The following is a 23,056-nucleotide window of genomic DNA, read 5'->3' as shown; positions in this document are numbered from 1 at the left end:
CCAATAGGTAGCAGGCGGGAGGGGTCGTTGCCCCGACAGAACTGGGTCTCAGTAAACAGTGCAGGAGCTTTCCCAGCCTCCCAATACTTCCTTCCTGCTTGGCACCCTGGTCGCCTGCACCAGTGCCTGCAACTGCTTGCTGCTGCTACCTGGCACTCTTGCTCCCCAAACGTCGGCTGTCCGACTTCGATTAAGGCACACAGTTTTCCTTTCTCTGCCGTACTGACGAGACTGGACTTTGTCGGGCTCTGGCCGCATCACTATCGAGCATATCTAGCCAAGGTAAACACACATACAGCAGCACGTCGTCGCCAACCCCGACGAACAGACAGAGTGCCACAATCACCATACCAAAGCGGCGGCAGGACAACAGTGAGAGGGCGCTGGGCAGCACAGAGGCATCATGCCGTCAGTAACCTCTGAGGGACCCACGGTCACCCTCTCTTGTATGGAGACCCCCTATCCTCTCCCAGCCCTCCATATGTCCACTTTCACTTGACCGTTAAGGCTAACGTCGATCGCGCGCATACAGTCGCCAACAACTTCTGGGGCAAAGAAGATGCCGGAGTCCCACCCATGCTCGAGCGCATGCATGCCGCCAAGCAGACCTGCGACGAGCTGCGATCGTTCTATGCCACACGCGCCTCCATCGAGGATGAATATGCCCGCAAGCTGCTGTCCCTCTGCCGGAAGTCGCTCGGCTCCCAGGAGATGGGCAGTCTGAAGACCTCGCTGGATACTGTCCGCGGCGAGGTCGAGTGCATGGCAAAGCAGCACCAGAACAATGCAGCCCAGATGAGGTCAGAACTGGAAGAGCCGCTGGCTGCCTTTGCGGGCGGCATGAAAGAGAGGCGGAAGATTGTCCAAAACACAATCGAGAAGCTGCTCAAGGTGAAGCAGCAACAGACCGCGCTGGTCAACAAGGTACGTGACTTGGTACCCTGCCAACATGCTGCCACCATGCTTCCACCACAGGAACGTCGGCGCTGACACCTTACAGACAAGAGACCGGTACGAGCAGGAGTGCCTCAAGATCAAGGGCTACCTCGCCCAGGGCCACATGGTCATGGGCCAAGAGGAGCGTAAGAACAAGGCCAAGCTCGAGAAGACACAGATCAGCCTGGCAACGTCGAATTCCGAGTATGAGGCCGCAGTCAAGGCCTTGGAAGAGACCACCGTGCGGTGGAACCGGGAGTGGAAGGCAGCAGCCGACAAGTTCCAAGACCTTGAGGAGGAACGCCTCGACTTTACCAAGAGCAGTCTCTGGACCTTCGCCAACATCGCCTCGACCGTCTGTGTTAGCGACGACGCTTCGTGCGAGAAGGTGCGGCTGTCCTTGGAGAAGATGGAAGTCGAGAAGGACATCATTACCTTCATCCGAGAGAAGGGAACTGGACAAGAGATCCCAGACCCACCAAAGTACATCAACTTCTGCCGTGGAGACGTCGAGACCCCGGTCGAGGAGGAGGACGACGAAGCATACTCGGTTGCCCAGTTCCCTCGCAGTATCAACCCGGCCTTCCGTTCATCATCGCCGCAACCGTCCACCTACGAATCCCATCATGACCCAACCTCCGCCTTGGCAAAAGAGCTGGGCCATGACTTTGGGGCACCGAGCAGCCGAGAGCGCACAATAACACCACAGAGGCTTCCGCCGCAAGGCAGCGAGCCTCGGAGTAGCAGGGATTTGCCTCGGGACCTGCAGAGGCCCACGCCCCCAGAGGTCAGTGCCCACTCGGCGCGAATGCAAAACACGTCTCGTGATGGCCATGATTTGCAGAAACCTAACGAAGCACAGTTTGATCCCAATGAGTTTGCACCCGTGCCTCATGATCCATACCCAATGGACGGTATGACTATGCTCTGCCGCACTACTGGGAACCCGAACGGCTCAGATCTAGGCTCGCAACTTAGTAGTGGAACGTCAGGCTCTGAGCGGCCAACGAGCAGAGATGAGCATAGTGACTATTCAGCCCCGACGTCCTACTCGAGTCGAGACCCAATGAGCGGCAAGACGTCTCCAGTCAAGCAAGACGCCGTGATCCCACCTGCGTCACCAGCCTCGGGAGGAGACAGGAAGGTGAGGCAGAAGAGAAGTGGGTTCTTCCAAAATCACAGTCCCTTCAGCAGACGGAAGAGCACCCGGGACGCTCGAGAGGTTCCATCAAACAACAGGAACACTTGGCACCCTGGCAACAGCGCGAGGAACTCTGATCGCGACATCCCACAGAACCTCTTGCCGGATAGATCAGTCGCCAGCCCCGATCCGATAGACGCCAATGCTGATGTAGCCATCAACATCGGGGAGAATGTGCTGCCCGTGAAGCTGCCGGGCAGACAAAAGCCCGCACCCGAGCCTGAGGCGCAGGACGATGACCCGATCGCACAAGCCCTGGCAGAGCTCAAGGGGGTGACCCTGGGCAAGCAATCTTCCATTCGCATGTCTGCGGACCACTACCACGGAATTGCCACCCCTGCCCCAGGGTCGCAGCCGTTCTCACGATCAGTGCCACCGCTCAGCAACAACAGTGCGGCCGCGTCCGGTATGAGAGGGACGCCTCCTCCATCCTATGACCAGCCCATTCACAGACTGGGCGTTCCATCGCCGGCGGTCACCTCCAAGGCAATGAAGCAGACCTCACAGAAATACACGCAACAGACGCGCAGTCTCTTCTCAGGAGACAGACCCGGATCAGGTGGCTACAGATCACCTTCCCGGCCACCGACGCGAGGTAGCGACATGCCACGAGCTGCATCTCCCGCCCCGCCTCGGAGCGCCTCTCCGCTGCCGGGCATGAACAACAGGTCGACATCACCCAACCCGTATGCAGGAAGCCAGCGTGGCAGCATGGATTCGCGTCAGGGATCTGCTCAAATGGACGCTAGGAACTCGGCCCAAGGCTTTTACCGCCAGAATACGCCCAACGACATGCCTCGCGCAGCCTCACCGCTCCCGTTCCGTGGAACTGCTGACTACGGCCGACCTGCTAGTAGGGCTGGCAGCACCTATGGTGCGTATCCGGGCGGTGAAATGCCTAGGGGGCTGTCACCGGCGCCTACCGATGACTCGTATGGCGGGTCGACGAGGGGACGTGGCGGGCGACCAGGAACAAGCCAAGGGAACAGGGCTATGGGTCTTTACGAGCCGCCGGGAGCGATGGCCCCTGCATCTAGGCAGCGCAGCAAGAGCGTTGCCGACGGAGGCAGGCAGTATACACAGGACGGCAGACTGATTCTGCATTTCGGTAAGCTAAGCAATCCTCGACTGCCATTCCAATCTTCGTGCGACTAACCTCGTCTCGCCAGCACGCGCCATGTACATGTATCAAGCTGCCATCCCCGAGGAGCTCGGATTCAACAAGGGGGACATACTTGCCGTCCTCCGCCACCAGGACGATGGGTGGTGGGAGGCCGAAGTACACGGCGCCAACGGCCAGCCCGGGCTGGTCCCGAGCAACTACCTGCAAGCGATTTAGAAGATACCAGCATCGAGGACCATCTGACGCCCTCAAACCAGTGCGAAAAGCCCCGGCATCAGGAGGAGTTGGATGTCTTTTCAGTTGACGCACATAATTCTCTCGTGTTTCTTGTTTGGTCTCTGGTCTTTTCTGCAGGCGCAAAGGCATCACCCAGGCTGAAGGCGAGCAAAGGAGGAAGGCCCCTGACTCTGCTTTCTGGCCTGGGTTTGTTGGATTGGATTGGATTGCAATGCTTTGAGTTGGATTGATTCAGGACAGGGCTCTAAGCCATGTACTACTGGACGTTCATGAGGATGATGGAATGCTTTGATGCTTTGATGGTTTTGATGTCTATATGCAATCAGGACATGCATGGATGTATGAAGAATGAGAACTGGAGGGATGGGGCAAGGAATCAAAGAGATGTTGAACTCGTACCCGAAAATTGATGTTTAGGCCCTCAAGGGGTTGTCTCACTGGTGATATTATCCTTTCAGTCTGCATTTGACTGCCCTCAACTGCTGCAAGTGATGGTCAGGTGCATATCCTACAGCATCCAAGACTGGAAACTTGGGTTGGCTGATCATAAGAATGACCACAAGAGACGAGCAGCAGTTGTTCCTGTTCAGAGCTGCTCTTCGTAATCCTGCCCTGAAGCCATGGCACCGTTGCCGAATTGCAGCATGAGCTGTATTGGGGATTCTGAGGACGAGGCCCGCTGGGCGGCCCTTGGGGAAGAAGCCCCAGGCGGCGAGAGCGATGACCCCTGGCAGGACCACCACAATGACGTCGAGCCAAATTCCCCAACTTTTGACCTCCCTTCGCGACCGCGTCCCAACTCCATTCTTCACCCAGCCCGACCCGCGATCCAAAACCACAGGAGCAGCCTCCCAGCTCATCACCACAACCAGGACCGGGACCAGGCCCCGGTCAATGCCCACGCCTATGCCCAGGCCCAGGCTCCGAACACGTCGCCCTCCTTCCTGTCCTCGACTCCCCCGCCGTCGTCCTCTCCCGCGGACGCATTCAACCAGCCTGGGGGCCCGCGATCCCGCTGCTCAAGCCTCGCCCGCCACCAGTGTCTGCTGGCGGCGCGCAGGACCATGGACTACATCAACGACAGCGTCGAGTACGCGAGGGGCACGTACAACGCGGTTGTCGATATCGTCAACACCGTCTACAATGCCGTCACGTCCAAGACCGCGCAACGCACCGTGCTGACGACCTTGCTGTTTGCATTCCTGTCTTCCGTCCTGTTTGGATTCGCCTGTGTGGGATACCTCGCGTTCTATCACGAGTACCTACCGGATCAGGTCATGACCGTACCAGTGCATCTACAGTATGGGTAGGTGGCGTGACACCTCCCCCACCCCCTTTCTGCTTCATTGTGTGCAGGAAGTACTGGAAGCTAATGGCCATGTGTTGCACAGGTACGAGCTCAACCCCTACGGCGTCGCCTCCCTGTCTGGCGCCAACTTCAAAGACTACCAAGACTACGATATCTCCGTGACGCTGAAACTGCCCAACTCGCCCACCAACCTCGCCCGCGGCAACTTCATGCTCGCGCTACACCTCCTCGACAACGCCCAGGCCCCGGCCAGCAAGATCACGTCGACAGCGACGGGGAAACACCCAATGCCCACCGTCGTCCCGGCGCCCCAGAGCGTCCTCGCCGACAGGAACATCCTCTTCACGTCCACCAGGCCGGCCATCATCCCGTACACCGACCCCTTGGTCTCCCTCGCGAAGCGCGTGCTCCTCCTGGCCTACCACGTCTTCGTCCCCGCGTCCGAGACGACGAAGCTCGTGGTGCCCATGGTCGAGAGGCTCGAGTTCCGCCCGGGCAAGATGATGCCCACGGGCCTGGTGCTGGACGTCCAGGCCGGCCAGGGCCTGCAGGTCTACGACGTGCTCGTCACCGTCACGGCGCAGCTGGGCGGCCTGCGCTGGTTCATGCACACCTGGTGGATCACCAGCTTCGTGCTGTTCACGGCGCTGTTCTGGGTGTCCGAGGTGTTCTTCCTCGCTGCCACGGCGGTGGCCGCCAAGGTTCTCTGGAGCGTCGTCTTCGGAGGTGGCAGCCGAGGCGGGACTCCCCCGGGTCTGATAAAGGAGGAGGAAGGCCGCAACCCTCGGATCAAGCAGGAGGGCCACGGCCGCGGCAAGGCGCTCGACGACGTGCCCATGACGTTCCCTACGTCCTCGCAGCAGCCCCCACTCCGCTATGAGCCGGAGTCGGGGCACGCTAGCGCCGTCGAGGGGGCCCTCCCGCAGCAGCCGCAGGCCGACGTCGGCGGCGAGGCGGACGTCGAGGACGAGGCGTTCGGGGATGAGTACCGCGAGGAGGACCCGCAGGGGCGAGATTCGGGCATCGGGACGAGCTTCAGCGAGAGGGACAGCGCTGGGAACGTGAGGAGGAGGACATCTTTGAGGAGGCTGGCCGGTAACTGATGTGTGGGGAGGCTGTGATGGCTTGGCTTCTAATGCGGACGACTGTGGTGATTGGTGTGTCAAATTTGTTGTTGAGACAGCACGGCGTTCATGGGAGATGCTGGGTTTTGGTGTGAAAATGTGTTTGATACCCCCCAGGCACAAGAGAACATTTTAGATTGGCTGAACGAAATGCGTTGAGAATCTCAATACATCACTCGTAGGAGGTCTGGAGGCTTGCTTGCCGTTTGTGGAGATGCTCACCGTGGAATGTCTTCTGTTGAATGTCGAAGTGTCGCCACTTCACCAAGTCCCAATTGTACCTCTTTCGAGGACCTCGGGAACTGCTGAGCTTAGATTGGCTCTCAGTTTAAGTATTGGGCAGCCTGGCGTTCTGCCTCGTTGATTTTGCTGTTTCTAGCCTAATCCATCTTCGTCCCTTCCGGCGGCGTATACAATTAACCTCACGAGTCTCGAACCTCGGCTCCGGCGGGCTTCCAGGTCGATCTTGGACAACCAGAGCATGTGTGTGGTGTTTCCCACATCTGTGCAAGTAAAATTATGCAGTGTTCGTGTCAGACTCAAGTGCTATTGTAAACTCAGAAATCGCGGAGAACATCACAGTTTACCTAACCTTGTCGGACTGAACACTATAATTCGGCTGAATGTTATGAGGATGAAATTGTGCTGCTTTGTACAGGATGGAGATTTTTCCACCCATGCCGCATACCATTGTAGTCCTTGCTTTTTCGCTTCTTTCAAAGAATCCTGCGAACAAACCCTTGGCGCCCAAATCTCGGTTGCATTGCTAGCTTTATTCCCAAGCAGCTCACATTTGAAGAATCTCGGCAAATGGACGCCCAAATGGGCGGGGGACTTTCCACTGGAAAATTTGTAATATCTTGGGCGTTTGCAAAGCACGCGAATCCGCTGCCATGATCGCATTCCACTATGTCCTAGAAGAATTACATGATGGAGAAAATGATAGCCTGTGCTGGGCGTCTTGTTTACAATGTATATCGAAATTATTGTATTTGTGCAGTTAGTACGCACTGCTGAATTCCACGAGTAGCGCGAGTACGTCAAAGAGGGAGACAGACTGGAAAGCATAGGACTCGAGATCCATGAGAGAATTGTATTTGTATCGTGTCTACTGAAATCAAGAGGTAGAGATATATCGCTTGAGGCTGCTACATTGGTGTGTGCATACATCTAGGTGACGACTTGAGCTGCCAACCAAGGGAGCCTGGCTGGTGTATTTCGTATATATGAATGGAACCTAGGAATATGGCCGACATTATACAACCAGCAGAAGCCATGGGCCTCAGATAATTACGTGGACGTCTGTGTTCGTCTGAGCGAGTTGTCCAGGCTCCACAGACCCGAACCCCTTGGCCCCACGATAGCCCCCTCCCCCCGGTCACACAAGCTGGAATGTGTCCAAAGGTTCCAGGTCCGTCCCGCCCGCAGGTACCCCACCGGCAAAACACGGCGGGGCAGTGACTTTTCACATCTGGCGTGCTGGATGATCCCAGCTTGGAGCAAGCAGCTGCCGACCGGGAAAGCTCATCCTATCCATCGTTGATTTCTCTTGTCGGCTGCTACTCTGCGTCGTCAGATGGCCCTCGCTTCAGCCTCACCGTGTTCAGTGCTACGCCGCTGAGAGCCAGTTCCCGTGTCTGCCCGCCGCCTGCTCCCCCCTCCTTGCGCCCTCTCACGGGCCCAGTCGAGCGCCGTTGGACAAGCGTCGTGGACTGTCCTGTGTGCGTTGCTGCTTGGTCACGGCTAGACGACTCCGACCCCGACCCAAGTCAAGTCAGGTCAGCCATCAACCAGAGTCACAATCTACTGCTACCAAACCCACCAACTCGAGCACTTGACTTGGCCACGCCCACGCCACGCTTTCACCCGCGCCCGCCTTCTCCAACTCGGGCTAGCTTCACCCAAGCAGCGTCAACCTACCTACGCCTGCCCTCAACCGCTCGCCTCTTTTTTGCAACCCTACCGCCCCTCCGCACGACCTGGATATTGTCCGAGTGTCTGTCAGGGCGACAATACCTTGCTTTGCACCGCCTGTCTAGCTGTTCAACAGTCGCTTTGCCTGCCTGTGTCTGTCTGGCTGGCGATCCCCTGTTGGTGGGCCGGTGCACAACAAATCGACGAACATCCTTCGACAAGTCCACCCGAGATCCCGTTGCTCGAGTAACGAACCCGCCCCAAGGGTCGCTGAGCCGAGCCAACCCACCAAAAAGCTGCCGCGCACCTACTTCGACACCCTCCTGAAGCAAACCACTGACTGGCCTGGTAAAGCACCGCCTCACATACCTGGCCAGCGCTTTCGAGCCCCGCCCCGACCTCGCCTTTCCTCGAGCAAACGACCGATCCCGCCGCCAAAATGCCCTGCTTCAAGGGCATTGCGGTGAGCATCCATGCCAACGGGACCCCGCTCCCAGAGCACGGCATGCAGAAGCAGTCCAGATTCTCCAGGATCAACACTTTCATACCCGTACCCAGCCCCACTCTGAGCGAGGACTCTGGCAAGACCGAATCCGCAAAGTTCGCCATCTCCATCACCTTGCTGACGCCCGGCCTGCCCATCCCGTACTCGACCCCCCGCCCGACCCAGGACAATCCCGAGCCCACACCGCAGTATGCCGCCAGGGATATGGCCTCCAGCAGGGCGGGCAACGGCGTCAACCCATACATCCCCATGACCAACAGCGAGAACGAGACCGTCGCCGCCTATATCTACTTCGACGGTCGCGCAAAGGAAGAGGTGGCAACACTGCTCAGGCCAGGAGAAGAGACCTGGGTTAACAGCAGGTGGGTCCAGGTACCCGATGCCGAGGGCGGAGGGCTGGCCGAGAGGGAATTCCTGTTCCGTGAGGTTGGCCTGGAACGCTGGCTCAACGGCCTGGACCTCCAAGGCCACGACGCCGAGGAGCGGCTGGAGAAGCGCCGACAGAAGTTCGAGCGCCGGCGTAGGAAGCAGAGAGGAGAAGGCATGGGAGCTCTGCTGGGCGGCTCGTCAAATGGACCGCGAGATACCTTCCGCTACGGAAACGACGAGGGAAGTCCTGTCGAGGCCGTGTTTGACGAGGACTCCTTGTCTGATTCGGACGACGAGTTCCCCGAGGCGGCAGGGCAGATCAAGGTCGCCATGTTCCGCGTGATAGCATCTGGTGAGATCAAGAAGGGCGAATACTCCCCACAGTTCGGTGCACACGACGATGACGACGAGGTTAATGGCGGAAATTCCAACGGGGTGGATGCGGATGTCGAGCATACCACGAGCTTTGCGAAGCCCAAGACCCTGGATCCCAAGACGATCAGCACACAGACCGTGACCGGTATCGATGGGCCAGAGAAGCCCTACGCAACCTTTACCTTCTACTACCGTGGCGAGCGTAAGTGCACATTTCCCAGGCGCCGCCAGAGCACCAGCTAACCAGTAAACACAGGCCAACTGCAAAAGATGGGAGTTCTGCCCTCGGCCAAGGCGCAGGCAACCACTCCCGCCGCAGCGAAGCGACGGTCCGGCCAGCTGGACTTCTCCAATCTTGGCCCTCTCAAGACTACCGGGACGGTGGGCTTCTCCGCCTTCAGAGATCAGACAGCAGAGTCGTCCAAGAGGAGGAAGGGTCGCAAGAAGTCGAACGGTAGTCTGGGCGCTATGGACGAGGACTCGGAAGAAGACGACGACGAGCCTGAGATTCTGGGCAAGATGGAGGACATTGACGATAAGGAAGTCAAGCCGAGTACCGCGCCGGAGGATGTCAAGTTTACGGGCGAACTAGCGGATGGTGTTGATCGTATCAAGGTATGCTTATTCATGTCACCTGCTCTTCGCCTCTGCAATTCTGACAGCCTCTGCAGCTCAAGCGTCAACGATCAGCGGAACCAGAGGGGACCGCCTCACCCGACCCTAAATCCCCCAACCTGAGCGCAGCAACCTCCCCTCCCAACATGATATTCGGCGGCGACGCCTCCCGTACCTCTGGCCTTGCGCCGCCCTCGTTCTTCCCGCAGAACCTTTCGGAAGACGCCACGGCTGTCGGCAGTCCGCTCAAGAAGCAACGCGCCGGCACCCTGGACGACGGGTCAGGGCAACCGTCCCAGCCCGCTCTGGGGGTCTCCCAGCCGAAGGCCTCCACGTCTGCGCCTGCAGTGCCTGCGGCCCCTCTTGCGCGCTCCGCGCAGGCTGCCCAGACACATGAGGAGGAGGAGGAGCTATAGAGCGTCACGCTGACCCCAATCTGAGATTACAGCTGTAGCTGCAGATCTGGTCCTGGAATATGTTCCCCAACAGTGGAACCCCAGCGAGCTAGCCTTGAGGATTGTCTCATATGGGCCTGGGATGCTGCATGCATCCTTCAGAAACTGGAACACCAGCACAGTATCTGCCACCTGAACGGGGAGCTCGAATATCCCGCAACCTGTGTGCCAGGCTCCTCGATATCAACTGGTATAAGGAGTGAACACCAGACGCTCCACGAGCCAAACCTTTCTTATTTACCTCTTGCTGGGAGCAGGGGACTCCCAACTGGAGAAGCAAACGGAGTCGTCATATGTAAATACCCCAATATACCAAAATCAATTCGGCGAAAAGGTTTTACGCTCCTGTCCGGTGCGGATCTGGATGCGTTTCCCAAATCCACAACAAATCGTGCGTACGAATCACGGGCATGTCGCCTTCTGCTTGCGCTCCTGTCAGGTGGAGGTGGAAAGCCCCATATGCCCCCAAGCCGAACACGGATAGGGAATAGACATCGGGGACCGATCAAAACTGGATGGACATGACCGCCACTGAGGCAGCTTCCTACGGATGGCAGGAAGGGAGGGGGACCGAGAGGATTGTTCTGGAGACGCTGGCGCGAGGAGGTGGTTGGTTGTCTGGTTGTTTTTTGTGGCAGCGACGGGAGACAAATGTGAACGAGTGCGCTCACCCCGTGGTCCCAGGAATGGATGTGGCCAAGCAGCCAGGCCAGGGCTTGCTTTGTGGATAGAAAAGGGAATATGGACACCTCGCGAGCCCAGAGGTTTGATGGTACTAGATGGCTTCTTCTGATCGGGCCCCGGTTCGGTATTGGAGATATTGGGTGTTCTTGGTCCGTGTCTCTCATGTCAGTTCTCATAGAGGTGGTTGGGCGGTGCTCGACGGTTGAATATATGGCATGGCATGGCATGGCATGGCATGGCATGGAGTGACTGGCTGTCTGCCTGCCTTGGGAATTGTATCGCTGTGGCTTGGTGTGTCTCTTCTTTCCTCTCGTGATAAGAGGCAGAGTCTCGGCTTCAAAGTTCAACCTCAAGGTGGCGGCAGAACTGCAAGCTTTCCGGGTCCGCCGGCCTTGCATTCAGGAGAATGATGTGCCTCCTTATACTCCATAGGTTTTGAATCGCACCGTTAAGCAAGGGTCCTCTTTGTCATGCACCCGTCGTCAGATGGTGTTTCCTCCCTCTCATACGGCATCCTTCAACGTGCGTACATAACGTTGAAGTGCACTTCATTTTTGTATGAGAAGGCAGATCTCTAGATCCCCCCACTCATTCACAAAATTTGAATAGGAAAGAGAGAAAAAAAAAAAAGAGAGGCCTCGAAAATAGAGGCTCGGTACGTCCAATATTCTCGAAAACTGCATAACTCATCTCATCTACTGACGAGCAGGACTATTGATCATCTCGGCTTACTGGCAACTGTGAGAACTTTGCTTGTAGCAAAACTTTACACAAAACCTCGACTACCGTGAGAACTCAAGACAGAACAAGCCATGGTTTGCCTCGCTTTCCTGGCGTCTAAGGACAAAAGTAACAAGCAGCAGGCTCCGGCCGGCAATTGGAAGACAAATTACATACGATGCCGAGAAGAAAGGCCATGGGACGAGGACAAGCACATTCACCTTTGGAACGCAGCAGCAACGGAAGATGAAAAAGGCATCAGCCATACAGGCACACACGTGAGTTTGCAGGTGTCAAACGAGACGTACGTGGGAATTGTGCTGGCATGCCTCGACCATTCCGGCTTGCTTCACTGCCTAACTACCTAAAGATTTGGTGCACTATATGCAAAAATTACCACATGTGACTGTGATAGAATTTCCATCCAGTGTTGTGGAAGAAAGAAAAAGTAAACTCATCGTCGAACTGCCCATCCCCTTCCACCCCATTTACCCCCCTCCTATGGACAAATGTAGTCGCCAGGGTTGGGGCTTGGGACCGCCTCTGGGCAAGTCCACTTAGGTAAGCAGATGCGGTCCCGCTTGTCCCTCCCATATCTAGACTGCTTGCAAATTTTCGAGCTCGCCCTCTTCCTCCCTCCTCCCACAAAGGCGACCTCGAGGGCTCCTCGAGGGTTTTCCAGACCACGCATCGCACAATTGAGTCTGTGTCAAGGTAAGCGCCCTCGCATTGATTCTCCTTGCTCTCGCTCGCAAAATGATGAAACAATTTTCCATTAAGAACGGCCAACTGAAAGTCAAACCCATGTTGATCCAACTTATCAAGCTCAACAGTCTGAATTTTTGCACACAACTATCATTCCTCGTTTACTGAAAGCTTCTTTGTCTTGACCTCGAGGCTAACTCAGAACGAACACAGTGACACAGATACTACTACTACTACTACTACTCTACTGCCACTCTACTCTGGCCTGCTCTACTCGATCCTTTCGAACCACACGAGGCCCTCGATAGTGTCATCACCCGAGAGGTCGATAGATATCCACGTCACCCCCAGCGCGTCGGCCTTCCCATCCGCGCCGACGCGGAACTGCGCCGGCGCGTACTCCCCGATGACGCCCGCCGGCTGGTTTAGTGTATACATGAATATCATCCAGTACTCTCCTGACACGTGCTCGAACTCGTTGTAGGAGGGCCAGGTCGCGTCCGGCCGCTCCGCCGTGAGGGCGGCCTTGGCCCGGTTCGTCTTCTGTCCCGAGCCCACCAGCTCCAGCGTGAAGTTCAGGTAGCCCGGGTGGAAGTATGTCCCCGCGTAGGCCTCCAGTGGCAGGGACGGCGGGATGCTGTGCGCGGGCCGGTCTGGGTAGTACTTGTCGATGGCCTTTTCGAGCTTTGCGTCCGTCATGTTCTCGAATCCCTCGAAACTAGGCGGAATAATGTCAGTGTCACTCGATCAATCACTGCCCAGGGGGGTTGTCGCCCTGTAGCACCGTACTGGGAGACCTACCTTGCTGTCCAGTTGTATCTCTCACTCTGGGGAATGCCCAGCTTCTCGTCGACCAGCTCCCAGATCAGGAGCAGCTCCACGATGTTGGATGACCCCGCCGTATTGCCCAGTGCAACGACACCAAAGTCGAGATCCGGGAAGAAGAAAACTTCCGCCCCGTAGGCGTGCATCCCGCCAGCGTGCGTCCAGAACCTGTGGCCCCTGTAGCTCGTGGTCTCCCAGCCCAGCGCGTACAGCTCCGGGGTGTCGTACGGCCCCTCTGCGGACGGCAGCATGTCCAGGGGCTTGACGATGGCGCGCGGCGTCTTGACGGCCTCGTGGCCGCTCTTGGGCACGGGCCCGTCCTCGCGCAGCAGGCTCCTGACCCACTTGGTGTAGTCGTCGACGTTGGAGATGACGCTGCCCGCGCCGCCGACCTCGTCGACGGGCATGAACGGCACGCTGGAGAACTCTTCCTTCTCCTTGTCCCACGCGTACCCGCCCGCGAAGTGCTCCGGCGCCGCCAGCGCGTCCGGCAAAGAGAAGTAGGTCGACCGCATCCCCAGGGGCTCCCAGATCCACCCGCGCAGCACGTCGCCGAGCCAGCGCCCGCCCGTGAGGGTCTCGATGACGTGCGTGGCCACCACGTACATCTGGTTGCAGTATTGCCACTTGGTGCGGGGCGGCTCGTTCAGGGGGAGGTACCGCAGGAACCGCACGCCGTCGCGGACGGTGGCGTTGCGCTTCGTCCCGTCGGCCGGGTCGGCGACCACGCGGTGGGTGGACGCCTTGTCGTGCCGTGGGAGACCCGTGCGGTGGCTCAGGGCGTCCTCGAGGGTGATGTGCGTCGTCGCCCAGGCGTCGGTCAGCACGAAGTCCTCCGGGATGAGGTTGTGGATCGGGGTGTCCCAGGCCAGGGCTTGCCCGTGCACCGCGGGCGCCGTGTAGTTGCCCGAGTCGATCATGATGCTCAGCGCCGCGGCCGTGAAGGCCTTGGATGTGCTGGCGCAGTAGAAGAGGGTTGAGGGGGTCACTGGGGTGGATGGGTAGGTTGCGATGCCGAAGCCCTGGGGGCTGTTAGCATTATTCCTTTTCTTTGCTCATGGCTGATGTTTATGAGGCCACCATGTTAGACCGGCGTGGTCTCATCATTGCACCTTGTCGAGTTGAATAGCCCCTGTGTCACTTGACGACGTTGAGCTTGCCGACTTGGTTCCATGGCCCATCAGGGAGTGTGGCCACGACCTACCTCGGTCCAGATATCGTCCCCGTCCACGATGCCGATTGCCACGCCGGGCACATGCCACTTCTCCAACAGCTCGCCGACATGTTTCTCATACCCCTTGGTGAACGGGCTGCCCCGTACGCTCTTATCATCATCACCCGAGATGGGCTCCTGAGACTCACCCCGCGCCGCCGTGGCGCACAGCGCGCCGAGTGCAAGTTGGGCTGAAGGACGCATCTTCATATCCGGGTTACAACCAATCTAATGTCAATTGGCACCATGTACAAGAGGAAAGACTAGCTGAAGAGGAGGAGCGAGGGGGACGGATGGGTATTTGTTTACATTCTCACCACACTCGCGAGGGGGCAAGTATGCCCGTCTTACATCTTGGCTCTAGTGACGTCGCTTATGTAGCATGGCAAGGGGGCGGGAGCCGGAGACAATCTGACCCCACACACGGCCAACCCACAAGTGCGGTTTGCATATTTGTACGACATAAGCAAACAGACTGCAGATGCAGGACTGAGCTTTTTACGTTATCGAATATATCTGAGGGACTCCTCTCGGACTGTTTTGGTCAAGACTGGAAACAGCACACCACACTCGGTGAGGATCGTCAGCCTGGGCCCAGTCGTCGTCATCTGCCCGTATTCGCCGGGCTGGAGGTGTGAACTGGCATGTCTCATCCATATCTGATAGGGCTGCCGCATGTATCTGACCTCATCTAAATGAGCGCTGAATTTCTCCAACGTACTTCTCACTTGCTGCACAAGACGGTTCACAATCCCGGATCTTTTTGTGGCGCAATCAAGAGGTCCAAAACATTGTAGAATTAATACACGTATCAATTAGAAAAGCTGTCTTTGATATTGAATCAAAACTTTGGTGTCTGATCTTCTCTAGTAGACAACTGTAGTAGTGTAGAATGTCCACATGCCCTTCCCATGATCTGAAGAACCGTCTCTTGGGACCACCTAAGTCAAACGCCGCCGCTTCTCCCTCTTGGATGTATCGCTGAGCTGCACCATGCATATCGGCGCCGCGTTAGGCCGTCGGACGAGCTCCACGTTGAGAATCCCAGAGGCCTCCGCCAGCTCGCGCAGCTTGCTGAAGCCATAGTTGGCGGCGTTGAAGTCGGGCGACTGCTTGGTGAGGTAACTGCCGACGGTGGCCAGGTTCGCGTGGCCGTCGTCCTCCGCGCAGGCATCCACGGCCATCCTCAGGATCCTGAGGGCCTCAGCGTCCAGCCTGCCGGTCGCGGCACCGGAGGGGCCGGGTGCTGTGGTGGTCGGCGAGACGCCCGCGCCGGCCTGGCTGCCCTGGATCGCTGGGACGACAGGCCGCCGGGCAGCAGCGGCATCTGCGACGGCGTCAGCGTTGAGGGTGGTGGGCGGCGCCGTCTCGTCGGGCGGCGGCGGCACCGCCTCCAGGGCGTGGAAGTAGTAGAACCTGTCGCAGGCGCTGATAAAGGGGCGCGGCGTCTTGGCCTCGCCGAAGCCGTAGACGGCGAGGCCCTGCTCGCGGATGCGCACGGCGAGGCGGGTGAAGTCGCTGTCGCTCGAGACGAGGCAGAAGCCCGTGAAGCGGCCCGTGTACAGCAGGTCCATGGCGTCGATGATCATGGCGCCGTCGGTGGCGTTCTTGCCCGTCGTGTAGGCGAACTGCTGCACCGGCTGGATCGAGTGCTCGAGGAGGCACCGCTTCCAGGGCCCCAGGTTGGGCTGCGTCCAGTCGCCGTATATCCGCCTCACGCCCGCGGTGCCATGCTTGGCGATCTCGGCCAGGACGCCCGTGATCACCTTTGCTGAGACGTTGTCGCCGTCGATGAGCAGGGCAAGCCTGTCCGAACCCATGCTGATATAATGCTGGTTGTCGTTCCGAGGGATGTCGATGAGTTATGCGCAGCGTGAAACAAGTAAATGATCTGGAGGATATCTCCCAAGGACCTTTAATTTTCGAAGTGCGCTGAAATCGAGGTTAAATAAATTGTTTGCGATTTGTTGTGGTTAGAATCAACATTGCAACGGTTGTCAACAGCCCTAACCCTACTCTCACATGCAATCAATCGTACCATTTTGGCGCTAGTGACCTACATAAGACACACCATACCCTTTCTCTTGCTCACTTTTATTAAGTTTCTCAATTTAGCTTTAATTTATGTAAAACATATATAAAAAGAAAGCTGCTTCTTTTTTAATTAATTTTTTTATTTCGCTATTAAATTAAGTGCATAAAGGAAAAAAAATTATATTTAAATTAAAGTTAAAAATAAAGAGGAATTAAAAGGGTATTAAAAGTTAGGAGTTATATTGAAATCACTAGGGCGAGAAAGTAAATATATTAAAAGTTGCTAAAAGCACCACCCTCTTTAAAATTTTGGGTTTTCTTTAAATTCACATATTATTACACTTCACACCCTTAATATTTCCTTTATTCTCCTTAAAGAAATATTAAAAAAATTAAAAAAGAAGCAGCTTTCTTTTAATATAGGCTATGATTAAATTAAAAAGGTATTCATTACGCAAAAGGTGAAAATATATGAAAAATGAAGTAAGGAAGAAAAAGGGTGTTGTGTGTCTTATGCAGGTCACTAGCGCCAAAATGGTGCGATTGATTGCATACGAGAGTAATGTTGACGAATTCAAAACTGCTGAGCCCTGCTCAATGGAACTAAAATATTGATGATCACTTTGCACATATTATCATGGGGTTCCATGTGACAAGGGGGGAGGGCTATATACGTAAACAGAGTACAGATTCTTCGCTCCTCTATAGCTTTGAACAAATGGATTTTGATCATGTGGGGGGGGGGGGTTGGGGAGAAAAAAAACAAACGTTTCAGAGAAGCAATTTAATGGACAGAAATGGAATAAATGTAGGAGGTGGCTCCTTGGACAACGACGGAAAGACACTTTTCTGACCGTCCCAGAACAGCAGTCACCAGGCCCTGGCTAGCGATATCAATGGAGGCGCAGCCAACGCTGCTACGGACTTTGTCTGAATCGAGAGTCGTGGAATGCTAGTTGCACTCCGACGACACTTTTGCTCCTGCCACCGAGTTCAAAGATGCTAGGTCACGCGGCTCCGGAATTCTCGTGACAATCAATGAGAATGCCCCTTCAAGATTTGTCTACGTCCTGGAGGGTTTTTCAGTGGGTATCGTGGAAACAGCCCAGCAACACTTCCGGCCACATACGGCGTTATTCAAAGACCACAAAAGACTAGTCCCACACGGAGGCCGTCTATCTGGAGAAGCTGGCAGGATCCCATTCCGGCCCTCCGCGATTCCTGGGTGTGAATATCCCACTCTCAAGCACCTCGACTGTATGATACAATGAACCCAGCTACGTGTAATTTTGTAGCCGGTTTGCTTTCCAAATAAGCCGGGGACAAACGGAGCCAACTGATTACTGATTTGGTCACTTGCCATGAGTGACCATAGCTCCATATCCTTACGCGAATACAGCCTCGATATACAAATTGTCGAGCGCCGGCTGAGGATAGGTATTTTGATTCAGCAGCTGGCTGACTCATGGATGGGGCCGAATCAATACTGCGATTTACTGGACTGCAGTGTTCGATGTGGTCTCACTAAGGCTTTCGAGCTGAACAATGTCCCCACATCCTCCCGTTTTCCGCATATTGATCTTACTTCTTTTTTTCGAGGAAAATACGGGCATATTATCGATTGGTTGCGAGGACTAGAGATGTGTGAAAAATATGGGGACACCTCGCTATACCCTGCAACGTTGTTCCACTTGCAGTAACAATTCTTAGTGAGAAATACCTGAGGAATGCGTTAGCCAATGACCGATCTGCAGGGAAGGATTCGCGACCTTGTAAGGTGTAAGCGAGCAGTGCTCCATCAGACGATCTTTAACTTCGGCAGCGCCTCTTTTACAACGCCTATGTGGATCCCGAAAGCCTTATTACGGCTGCCTGATCAGCTCCCATTCTGCACCTTCAAAAACATCGATTTTGAACTTATTTCAAGGTAACCTCATATACATACCTATTCGGATCCAGCCTGGAAGGCAAAGGCGGCTCAGTATACTTGTCTGTCTCAAACATATCGTTCACATTCCTTAGCAGTGTGATCGCAATAGTGAGAGTATCAGGTCATCCTGATCCGTTTTGACTTCACCAAGCCTCACAGCTATATTGGGCCATATGCCAGTGAGTTTGCATCTTATTGAACGTTTTGGTCTGGTAGTTAATAGTGTATGGAATAGGACGACACACCCTCCCCGGGCGCGCCACTAATGGCAGAGCCTTCTGACGCCGAAAGCGGCCGACAGACTGCCGGTCATGAACGGCCGAGTATGACTTCGACAGAGGCTAGTCGTTCGAAATCGAGTCAAGATCGGCATGGCTCAAGAGCGTCTGGAGTACCTCAACTCCAACTCGGAGGGTGGTGGTGGTGGGAGGTCGGCGCGATGATATTGAGCCTCATCAGTACTGCCCTCCTGATCCCGGTGCTGTTGAAGGTCGACAATCTGGCGGTGGAGGAGTGGCCGTATGCGATCCTGCCCAACACCCTACTCTCCATCTTGACCAACGTCACCAAGACCGCCATGATGGTCCCCATCGCTGCTTGTCTCAGCCAGATGAAATGGGACCATTTCCAGTACCGGGCAAATCCGCTTGACCATCTCCAACTGTATGACGACGCCAGCCGTGGCCCCTGGGGCTCGTTCATACTGCTGATTACCGGACGCGCCAAAGTCCTCAGTGCGTGGGCCTTCGCCATCGTCACTCTGGTAGCATTGGGCATCGAGCCAAGTACCCAGCAGACGATCGAGACTCGCACTAAATTGGCCTACATGACAAACACCACGGCACTCGTTGGGCAAGCCCAAAATTACTCCTCGAGAGCTCTGGTTGCCACCTCATTTCAGGGTTATAATGGTGCGTGAGAGGACACTCTTATTATTTCCTGTCTCAAAAGCATACTGACTTGTATTAGGAGCGCCACACGAGCCAAACTTGCACACGCTGGAACTCCAGACCTCGATTCTGAATGGCGCTGCAGGGTCCCCTCCGACTGTGGAGTTCCACTGCCCAGAGCCCGCGACTGAATGTTCCTGGGACGAATTCGATACTCTAGCCGTCTGTGGGACTTTCCAGAACCTGACCGGTACCCAGTCATACAATCGAAGCTGCGAGACCCGTGGTCGCTCTAGCGCTGGCGGTGATATCTATTGCACCTACGAATTCCCAGACAGTCTTCCCCTCGAACTACGCCTCGACGCAGGTCGGACGGGGTCGACATCGCTCTTCAACTCCACTCCCAATGTAGACGGCAGCACGTTGTTCGCGGTTAACACCACGAATTCCACCACGTTCACATCCGAGGTCTACTCGATGTCCTGGAACTGGTGCAAGAAGACCTTCCACAACGCCACCGCGTCGCCATCCGGCCTCCGCCACGCAAACGTGACCACGCAGGATCTTGAATTGTTCGCGGAGAATTCGCTCTACGTGGGTCTCAATCCCTCATACGCCTATTATAAGGAGCCCGGTTCGTCAACCCCCGAGTTCAACATCTCCATCTCCGTCGACAGGGGCCTCTTCGCCTACATCACGACCCTCTTCACCCGCGAGCTGCGCTCCGCGACGAGGCAGCAGATGGTGGAGGACTCCCTGAACCTCGCGGAGTTCATGTACCTCACCGACCTGGCGAACCTGACGACCAACATCGCCGACACCCTGACCGCGCAGCTGAGGAGTGCCGGAAAGGACAACACTATGGCGACGACAGTGGAGGGGATGGCTAGGTACCGCGAGACGTACTATCACGTTCGCTGGCCCTGGATCCTCGTTACCGTCGTCGAGGTCGTTGCGACGGCGGTGCTTCTCGGGGTGTCGATCGTGTTGACGCGGAGGCAGCCGCTGCTGAAAGCTTCTTCTATGGCTTTGCTGGCTTTTGGGCTCCACGGCTGGACGGATGAGGAGATTCAGGGGGTGGGGGCACCGACGGACCTGGACAATAGCTCTAAGGGGATGTGGGCACGTTTTGGGCAGGACGAGGAGGGATATTTGAAGTTCTTGAGGTCCGATGGCGCCGGAAAATGAGCTTTGATGATTATTACGCCACTATCGACTTTGTCGTACACGACAGAAAATTGACAGTAACTACGAGCTGACGGTAGAAAGTAGGAATGGAACAACCAATTACTATCAGAAGGAGATACCAGCTACATACATTGTTTGCCACCTTGAGCAGGATATAGAATGAACAGCAGTTAACTTACAGCAAATTACAAAGCAGATTCAGCATTAGATATGTGTTTGCTGTTCAGCTCAATCAACAGAGGAATATGTCTTCGGAGTCATCCGAGCCCTGGGACCACCCACAACAAGATTTGCGACCTCCGAGCTGGTGTGAACAAAACCTGCCCTCCTCATTGCTCACCCCCGAGACATACACGGGCCCAATGATTTTGTACTACCCGGAAGTGCTACCGGCAGCACGGAGGATGAGAGGCGGCAGCATTGGTCCGACGACGATACCGCAGACATCGTCCGACTTCACAGCAGCGGGGCCGAGGCAGTATTTCCCTCGGGACAGCACGGCGAAGCGCCGGCCCATGTGCGCGCGGTCGAGCTCCTTCTTGATGCCAGCCGGGAGCTCCCAGCCGCTCTCAGCAGGGGTATGCTGACTATGAGGTACTGTAATATTCACGCCGAGAAATGGGCCTTTCTCGCGAGGAAGCAGAAGTGCGAGATTCTGCTGTGATATCTCCAAACTAGTATCTTCCCGACAGTAAGCACCCAGGTAGTTACTCTTCATCTCCGTCAAGCCAAATCTCGTGCCCATCGCCTTGCTTGCACGCCATGGCCAGACAACACACGCACACTGCCACGGCTGCTGCCGACCAGAAGGCCAAGCCCGTGAATGAGTGAGACGTCCCATAGCTGTAAACAAGGGCCCCGAGTGACGACCCGACAGCACGGCCCACGCCGCTAGCCACATACGAAATGCTGTGCGTCCGCGCCAGGGCTGACGGGTGAGGGCACGCACTGCAGTGCATGACATGTGTTAAGCTTTTGCCACAGATATAGACAGTAGGGGGACGAGAGGGCAGGCAGGCGGTCACTCACAGTCTGATGAGCATAAGCGCCGTGGGTGTGACGAAGACCGCGCAGAAGATCAGCGTGACTTGTATCAAGGTGATGAGCATCCAGACAGCCGGAGGCTGCCCATGCTCCATCGTCGCCGGTTTCGTGAGCTTACTGACGACGGCGACGAACGGAGCAGCGCTGTATATGATGGGCAACCCTCGCATGAAAAGACGCCAGGCTTTCACAGCACCCAGCTTGTGGATGATTTTAGGGTACACGAAGAACTGAACCGGCAGGCCACATGCACCGACGATCGACAGTGTGAAGCCAATCTCGGAGGGCGTCATCCCCGGACCGCCGGAAAAGCGGAAGGGAAGACGGTCGTGGACACCGTTCGCCGGGGGATCGCTGAGGAAATTGACCCAGAGTACGGTGTACGCCCCTATGTGGCTGTCGTGTATGGCAGATACCGCGAGCATGAGGACGAAATTACGGGTCCAAATCCGCCGGAACGGAAGAACCGGGGGGGCCTTTTTCTTCTCGGGGAGGGGCGTAAGCGACCTGCCCTCCTTCTTTCCTTGCTTCCCGTCATCGTATTCGTTGTCCGAGTTGTTTGGATCCTCCGCTTCCTCGTCATCCCCTATGATGAAAGGCACAGCCTCCATTTCCGTTGAATTCTCGTCGTCCAATGGCGGATACGAGGCACTGTGACTCTTCTGACTGTAGAAACACGATAAAACCTTTCTTGAGATCGCTAGACCAATGTCGGGGCCACCCCTCTTCTGAGGATGTGTCTTGGATCGTGGATTATTGTCAGCACACCGGAAACGTACGTCCAGGGCGCCATTGGAGGACATACCTCTTCAAGGAAGAAGAAAATCGCCATGAATGTTATGAGCAACATTGAAGCATTGACAAAAGCGGGTGTTGCGTAGGGATACTTCTTGAGGAATGCGTTGTTCCCGTATTTCTCAGGATACGTACTCGCAAGGTCGGCCAGCTGGCCTCCCATAAGTGGACTCAAGAGGGTTGACAAAGTGGCAGCCATAGTGGTCATGACAAATGCTCTGGAGAGGAATCTGTTGGCCAGTACACTTCAGTCAGCAGCCTAGGTACTATCACTCGCATAACGCAAAAAAAGAAAGACTAGAGATGGATTGATGCCTACTTCGTCTCACCCACGATCTCAGTTATTACAGTTCTGGCCGTGGCTACGTTGCCATTGAAGATACCTTCAAGACCCCACAGAAGCACCAGTTGATAAAAATGACGGGTGAACCCCAGGAGTGAAGAACTGATGACTGGAAACACACCATGTTAATATCGATGTCAGACAATGGGAATCTTTCCCTCGAAGTACAAACTTACCTGAAGCTGCTGTGCCAAGCAGGAGAACGCCTTTGCGACCATATTTTGGGTTGTCTGCAAGCTCGCTGATCCACAGTGATGACAAGCACTGTCCAATGATGTAGGCAGTTGATACTGCGGCCGACTGGCTAACAATTTGCCCAGATGAGAGCGAAGAGTCCAGATTTTTCAATTGAAAGTAGAGGTACGTCTATCCAAGTTCATCGTGAGCTTGGTGATTGCGACGAGCATTCGCAAGGCAATGTAGGTATTATCAGCCGTATTATCAGCCGAGGACGCTCACTTACAGAGGCAGACGACCTAACACAGGGCTCCGCAAAACGCAACAGGAACAGAATCCCTAGCT

General features: G+C 55.8%; 7 protein-coding genes across 7 annotated transcripts; 4 read left to right on the top strand and 3 right to left on the bottom strand.

The window, feature by feature from the left end:
• Positions 1–403: 403 nt before the first annotated feature.
• On the top strand, positions 404–3,476 carry INS49_009310 (uncharacterized protein; the record flags this gene model as incomplete). Its single annotated transcript, XM_043170044.1, has 4 exons — positions 404–446; positions 533–924; positions 1,001–3,245; positions 3,307–3,476. 4 exons carry the CDS (start codon positions 404–406, stop codon positions 3,474–3,476), a joined length of 2,850 nt encoding a protein of 949 aa, XP_043024609.1.
• Positions 3,477–4,117: 641 nt separating this feature from the next.
• INS49_009309 (uncharacterized protein) lies at positions 4,118–5,909 on the top strand (the record flags this gene model as incomplete). The annotated part of the gene is made up of 2 exons (XM_043170043.1): positions 4,118–4,803; positions 4,889–5,909. The coding sequence occupies 2 exons, from the start codon at positions 4,118–4,120 to the stop codon at positions 5,907–5,909; spliced, it is 1,707 nt and encodes a 568-aa protein (XP_043024608.1).
• A 2,374-nt stretch (positions 5,910–8,283) lies between these two features.
• On the top strand, positions 8,284–10,124 carry INS49_009308 (uncharacterized protein; the record flags this gene model as incomplete). The annotated part of the gene is made up of 3 exons (XM_043170042.1): positions 8,284–9,295; positions 9,350–9,708; positions 9,765–10,124. 3 exons carry the CDS (start codon positions 8,284–8,286, stop codon positions 10,122–10,124), a joined length of 1,731 nt encoding a protein of 576 aa, XP_043024607.1.
• A 2,418-nt stretch (positions 10,125–12,542) lies between these two features.
• INS49_009307 (uncharacterized protein) lies at positions 12,543–14,514 on the bottom strand (the record flags this gene model as incomplete). The annotated part of the gene is made up of 3 exons (XM_043170041.1): positions 12,543–12,990; positions 13,074–14,119; positions 14,302–14,514. 3 exons carry the CDS (start codon positions 14,512–14,514, stop codon positions 12,543–12,545), a joined length of 1,707 nt encoding a protein of 568 aa, XP_043024606.1.
• Positions 14,515–15,251: 737 nt separating this feature from the next.
• Positions 15,252–16,130, bottom strand: INS49_009306 (uncharacterized protein; the record flags this gene model as incomplete). The annotated part of the gene is made up of 1 exon (XM_043170040.1): positions 15,252–16,130. The coding sequence occupies one exon, from the start codon at positions 16,128–16,130 to the stop codon at positions 15,252–15,254; it is 879 nt and encodes a 292-aa protein (XP_043024605.1).
• Positions 16,131–18,713: 2,583 nt separating this feature from the next.
• On the top strand, positions 18,714–20,352 carry INS49_009305 (uncharacterized protein; the record flags this gene model as incomplete). The annotated part of the gene is made up of 2 exons (XM_043170039.1): positions 18,714–19,185; positions 19,244–20,352. 2 exons carry the CDS (start codon positions 18,714–18,716, stop codon positions 20,350–20,352), a joined length of 1,581 nt encoding a protein of 526 aa, XP_043024604.1.
• A 373-nt stretch (positions 20,353–20,725) lies between these two features.
• INS49_009304 (uncharacterized protein) lies at positions 20,726–22,354 on the bottom strand (the record flags this gene model as incomplete). Its single annotated transcript, XM_043170038.1, has 5 exons — positions 20,726–20,939; positions 21,136–21,195; positions 21,256–21,300; positions 21,382–22,136; positions 22,202–22,354. The coding sequence occupies 5 exons, from the start codon at positions 22,352–22,354 to the stop codon at positions 20,726–20,728; spliced, it is 1,227 nt and encodes a 408-aa protein (XP_043024603.1).
• Between the last annotated feature and the right edge of the window lie 702 nt (positions 22,355–23,056).

Source organism: Diaporthe citri, assembly GCF_014595645.1.
Source record: "Diaporthe citri strain NFHF-8-4 chromosome Unknown scaffold_4, whole genome shotgun sequence".
Taxonomy (NCBI): Eukaryota; Fungi; Ascomycota; class Sordariomycetes; order Diaporthales; family Diaporthaceae; genus Diaporthe; species Diaporthe citri.
This window is presented reverse-complemented; position numbering and strand designations above follow the sequence as displayed.